This window comes from Dreissena polymorpha, chromosome 2 (genome assembly GCF_020536995.1).
Source record: "Dreissena polymorpha isolate Duluth1 chromosome 2, UMN_Dpol_1.0, whole genome shotgun sequence".
Taxonomy (NCBI): Eukaryota; Metazoa; Mollusca; class Bivalvia; order Myida; family Dreissenidae; genus Dreissena; species Dreissena polymorpha.
Window position 1 is genome coordinate 146382991 of NC_068356.1, and position 6558 is coordinate 146389548.

The 6558-nt window shown below is 33.3% G+C and overlaps 1 protein-coding gene across 2 annotated transcripts in view; it reads right to left on the reverse strand.

The window, feature by feature from the left end:
- Window positions 1–2550: 2550 nt before the first annotated feature.
- LOC127869342 (uncharacterized) overlaps window positions 2551–6558 on the reverse strand; it is a 13651-nt gene continuing 9643 nt past the window's right edge. Inside the window, exons 6-11 of one of the 2 annotated variants that reach the window (XM_052411841.1) lie at window positions 6380–6558; window positions 5838–5944; window positions 5137–5205; window positions 4505–4532; window positions 3919–3975; window positions 2551–2905 (exon numbers count right to left, since the gene is read on the reverse strand). The exon at window positions 6380–6558 is cut by the window's right edge and continues 20 nt beyond it. In XM_052411841.1, coding sequence (XP_052267801.1) covers window positions 2781–2905; window positions 3919–3975; window positions 4505–4532; window positions 5137–5205; window positions 5838–5944; window positions 6380–6558 — 565 coding nt within the window. In that variant the 3' untranslated portion in view covers window positions 2551–2780. The remainder of the gene's footprint in view (window positions 2906–3918; window positions 3976–4504; window positions 4533–5136; window positions 5206–5837; window positions 5945–6379) is intronic. The other variant, XM_052411842.1, reaches the window with a different exon arrangement.

Below are 6558 nucleotides of genomic sequence, written 5' to 3' on the forward strand. Positions count from 1 at the left end.
GCCCCATGACAAAAACAACTTGTGTGACCGTTATGTTTGGCGGTCTCTCGCTCTCTAACTAATCTACCTCTACTGACGAACAGTGTATTAATATAGATTGGAACATCAAATGCTGACGTGTCGATTTTCGACGGGATCTTCCGACCACATGCCCAAAGGTAGCAAAGATACCACAAGGCATGTTTAATTAACGTGATAAGCAATGATTAATTAACGTGGTGTGTTATTCTGGTCGATATTGAAGTTATTTATAATTACCTACTGTGTTGGTCTTCTGATATCGTTCTGAAGCATGTATTCGCTAATGCATTAATTAGTTGGTCTCTTTGTATGTAAGATATTGCTTATAGTAGGAGTCTAAGTCAATTGAATTGTTGTTGTATACAATTTTCTAATGTGTATAATGTTATGTATACTAATATTTAATATAATATTTAACTTGTTACGTCACATTTATATTTTCAGACATTTCGTTTTACATTCTAAATGTATAAATATTACTAGAAACATGGGTCATTGGTATGCCTTAAGTATTTAACAGATAAGGATTATTTTCAAAATGCGTTTTTAAACGCATGTATGCATCAATCGTTTTGTAACAAAACAGTTATTTGAACCCTCAGCGTAGTATTAAGGACAAACGGTCGAACCAGTTGAACAGCCTTAAGATGGACAATTACATTTCAAGTTTTAAATAATTCAGCCCATGGTCTTGGTCGTAAAAATTGATATGTGTGGTTATCAGTAGCAATTATATTCCCTCATTGTCTAGGAATTTATTGGAGGATCAATGCGTTGGTAAACAATAAGTGTGCAAACTCACACTTATACTTAATTAACACAAATAATGTAATGCTTACTACGCATACTAGTAAACTACACTATTTTAAAAGGAAATAAATCTAATATTAATATTGTTTGCTAACATCATGGTTATTTTCTTGATTCACAAAGCGAAGGACTGTCTTAACTTACACAAATATCGCAACCAGTCAAATGAGATATCAAATTGACACCATTTACCAGTGCCGTGTATTATTCAACACAGATATGTCAATTGTGTCTTGTAATCTATGGCTACTAGTATTAGCCCTAGTTGATTTTGCCAGACACCGTATGGTATCAGATAAGAGAATCTCCCCTAGTTAAACAACTTAACATCATATACATATAACACTATCAGCAGCATCTTGTCCACCAAGGCCACACATCACATCACATTATATCTACCGGTACATCTGCAAGCCCTTGTTTTGATTTCATCAGTTAATTATACTGGAATTTGTATTTGAAGTTTCAGTAAACTATTGCAAGTATCCGTTCTGTGTTGATAATTATTGAGCGTACAAAGAAGTCATTTTAAATTCGATCGTATTGTAGAATTACAATCAAAGAAATTAACATTAAATTATGTTTTATTCCGAGATTAAACACAAAAATACTATTATGTATTTACACGTCCGTATTTTCAACACGATGGACATGTTGAGCATCCACGCGAGATTCCTCGCTGTCCGAGTTTGATTAAAAAAAAATCTGACTTAAAGTCACAGAATTCCGGCTCATACATGTACGGTTCACCGGAAAACCCTTGATAATTAATATCATCTTCCATTGCTCATCAATTGTTCTTACTTAAGTTACGAGAAATATCACATACGAAGCCCCATAATGCAGGTTCTTTACTGAGAACATTATCATTTGTCTAACGTATGTCACTTCCGTTTGAATAACAATGGCGAGTAAAACTAATTTGTGAAAAATGTGTTATATTTTGTAATCTTTATCGCTAATAAAACCGTTTTAAATCATATTTTTAGACGGACGTGTAACATTAGTACAGCCTGGAGGCTATGATCGAAAACTAATTTAGTGCTTACGTCAATGTAATGTCAACATGACTCATACAATTGAGTTACCACAGCAAGCATAAGTATACATGGTGGATATCGGGATTCCTATATAAGATTCCAATACTATGCTAATTGAGAGGTGGTGTGGGAATTTATATTTAGAAGTATGTATCACTTTTGCGGTGAACGTAAGACAATGTGGGTAAAATGACCTTGCTACGAATATCCGAATATGTAAAATATTCACTTGCATATAATCAGAATTAAAAGGTCAATGCTTAATAAAATCAGAATAGCATTTCAATTTCGTTGCATGTTATTGTAGAAAACATTTAAACGGCAATTGTAAAACGTTTTGCATCGTGCGACCTGAATGACAGGCAATACATCATTTGTAAATGAAACTGAGTAAATCGGGTCCGAAATAGTAGTATCCTAAAAGCGTAGAAGCGATGAGTTTTAGACCTGCACAGCGTTCATACATAAAATAATGCGATTTTGCAAACATGTGTTGAAGTATGTGAGACTGATGGATTTATCATAATCAAGTCATAGTGGACCAAACACTATGTGTACATGGTACCTAAACAGACCGAAATTGAACAACCTTTAAATTACAAATGCGTTTGTTTATAATATAAAAGGCAGAATAACTTTTCATTTGGGAAATACCATTAAAATAAAAGGAATTCACACGTTCTTCCTATTTCTTTATAGAATCAAATACATGTATTCTTCTATACAACAATATAATATTTGGAATCACGGAACATTATCATTACTTCTCGTTTCTGGATTTGTATGTCAGTGCTTTCATCTTCAATATGTGAACACCTTCGAACAACACTTCTAAACCAGTAAACATTGGAATACTAGAGCATAAATCATTTATATTAAACATCCATTAAGCAATTAACACATCCGACATCATCCAATAAGGGCGTGCGTACCCGATCCTGTGTCACATACACACACGTCACAGCCATTGATGTCTTTCTTGTAATTTGGAGGACTGCCACAATCCAACTGGCAGTGAATGATGCGGCATTTTGCTTAAGAAATACATAAACAAGTTGATTACTGGCAATAATGACTTGCTTAAGAAATACATATGCATGTTAATTACTAGCAATAAGAATCGGACATCTAACTAATGAAATAATATTTTTTTATTGCAGATTCTTAATAATTCACTGTCAGTAGTAAAAAAGACTTATAAATTATATCACGAATGCAAAGCGCGAGATAATTTAATAATATGCACCTATATTGAAACTTGAGCATTTGATTGAATGCCTATTTCTACTAATAAAACATATTCAATGGCGTTGTACGATAGAATTAAAAATCTAAGCACAAACGAAAAACATACAATAATACGGATGACACAGCGACCGATCCGCAACAAGCTAGCGAGGCAATACTCATTCACAAGTCACAAATCGAACGAACACCCGTGCTATATTTTTCCCGATTTTTATATATTTGTATATATTATTTTTGTGTTGTTGTTGTTTTTTTTTCTAAATTTTGTCTTTAAAAGAGGAGATTCTTCATTAATTGATCAAAGGTACATCAAGTATTACGTTACAATAATGTAAAATAGTCACCGCAACAGTATGTCTTAAGTTAAGTGTCTATTGAAGTACAAGGACTTAAACTCAAATGTAGGATGTTCCATAGTTTGGTACTTAATGATGACATGCTCGCTAACAAAAATCAAATATACAATATAACGTCACAGTAATCGATATTATACTGAGAGCATAATACTACTTATCACAACTAAAATAAATTTTGATTACGTTCACGTTTTGTGTAGATATAATAATATTATCACGATAGAAGTTTGATGACTATAGTTTCCGTTGTTCATGCACAAGACGTTTTTTTTTATTTTGAACAGAAAATTCGTTGACTTTGAATACATTTTATTATACGACGGGAACTACAGGATGAAAGCTACTTATAGGAAGCATCACACGTAGAGAGCAAAAGAACATTCTATATTGTGTGTTAATGTCTGTAGATTTGCTTATTTAAACCTCGAAGGTATGACGCATACCTGGACACTCGTTGTTACACAGATCAGACGCGCAGCAGGTTGATGTACAGTTTGTGCCTAAACATGCAAAATACATTCAACTTAATGTATTTTATGATATTTAAACATTTCGTTCAGTGTAAAATTTGATTTAAAAGCATTAATCTATACAAAAGTGTTTTCGGAAAACAAACTTCTAATTAGTTAAATGGTTGGCATCAGATATTGTTGACCGCACCTTAAAAGTATGACACGATTTGTAAATTGTAATTTATGGATGTGTTATCTTTTAGTCCACATGCAAGTATAGTTAGGCAACAAGGATTCATAATTGAACAGCGTTTTTCCAACTTATTTAACACATTGACATCGAACGCAATTACTTAATGAATTGTCTGATGCTCGATATTTTCAGTTTAGAACATAACATTTAAAAACATATAATCATAAAAGGCACTGTCAGAAAATAATTCTAAACGATAACGCATCAGTGTAATGTAAACAACTGATTTAAACTGGGGTTATCTCCATTTGCGGACTTAAAACTGTACAATTAAAAGCCTAATATCACACTCAGCCACGAATTATTGGAAAGTATCAAACGTACCTGCATTGTTCATCAGCATTAGGCAGGTCTACAATAATAATCAACTTAAATGAATCAGTGATAATTCAATGATATACAATGTACATAATACACGAAAATTTTACCCAAAAATAATGTGTCAATAAAACTATACCAGTTAAATAGTATGTACTTATTTGTAGTGATATTCTCACAACAGTCAATGTAAAGTTGCAAATCCATTACGTGGTCAATTTTAAATATAGTGAAACTCCATATTCGAGAGAAAATTATTGTTAGCATCACTGAATGCTTCTTTATTTGAGTGACCAATTGAACCACATTTGTGTACAGGACGAGACAAGTGACCAAAACAAGCGCACATTAAGGACGCGTGGGAAACCGGCTTGGGACTGTCAATACAAATAAACGCATAAGGAGTGTACAACCGATTTTAGGGCGCCTAATCTCCAGACTTAACCCAGATTTATTAATAAAAAGCTTAACATATTATTACTAGATAGACTCATAGCACCAACATACAAATCAATAAGAGGTAACACGTTTAATTAAATTTAACTTCTTATAATGGTCGTATGATAACCAGATAATGTCTTTTTAAGCTCAATTTAGATCCTGACGTCGTCTGATGTTCTTTTAAGATACTCAATTACCCTTGCATCCTCACAGGATGTTCTCCAGAGAACGATGTCACTGATGGTTATTTGTTCCAGCCTACACATCTGAAATATAACTGATATTACCTGACTTGTTTATTCTACATACATCTAACATTATGAACTATTCTGATAATATTTCTAATACGTTTAAAAAATTAATGTAAAGTAAAATAAAAACAATCATTATAAGATAATGTATGGGATGTCTCAAGATACCAGGATAAATATGCGTAATAATGCATTTGAATTATATTTGAAATTATTCCTTGGTTACAGCAGTCAACCTGCCCAAGATAGTTAGTTGGCTAATAGATGGATTGGTATATGAATTAGATTTTAATTGTCTCAATTCCAATTTAAACAGTTTTAGTCTTGGAGAAGTCCAGTGTTCTATTGGCAACACACGTTTGCCAGAACTTATGTATCGCATGTTTGAATCCCCTTGAACTGCATCTACTACAACGTCTTTGCATGACACGAGTAAACAAGGTGCAGTGTACAATATGTTTAACACTTTCTAAACAAGAACCAGGGGCATAAACTAACACATCTCTTTTGGTGACGATGGTCATATGTGAAATTCCAGGTGATTTCTATAAAACAATCTTCTACACATACTTCCAATCTAAATAACCGTTCATACATTATTGTTCATACGTTGCAGTAAATGCTTATCGAAGTATAAACAGCCTTACCTGATCTCTTCCACAGAGTCTGAATACGTCACAGTCGTCCGCCCTACTTTGTTGAGGGCAGCTGAAACACATCGGTCCTCTCGTACCAAGACGCATGTCCGTGAAGGCTAGGAAGTTAACGTGTTTTTTACAAAATACATCTTATATTTACTAGATTTGTGGCATGTGGATACTTATTAAATCAATTATTCCTATTTAAATACGTTCTCAAATATAGCCTTTATATACGTGATATCAACACGCACACAAACAGAACTTTATCCAGTCACAGTGTGTTCTCAACTTATTTGTAAGTGGTGTTTTGTTTTTAATTATATAAGCAATTCGATTGAGCAGTTGCTTTGAATAAAAGACATATTTTACAATATTTTTTTCTGATACTATTTCTTGCAGTTCTAAAATTTCGTTTCTTTGCCTTTTTTCAATTACTGTACTTAAACATGGCCATTTTCAGATGTTCATATGTTATGCTATCCATCGTTCCGAAATATATGATTATCTACATTTGTTTGAATTTTTGTTAACTCGCCCAAAACACTTACGAATAACCCCACATCCGCCTGTGTTACAGAGGCTTCCATTGCAACATTGAGAACACATTACTAAGGTTCCTGTATCATCTAGAACGGTGTCAACAGACAGATCCGATGTTCCTCGTGTGTTGTGCATCACTTGACCAGAATGAGTGTGTCTTCTTTCGGTGCTTGATGACAATTCCCTC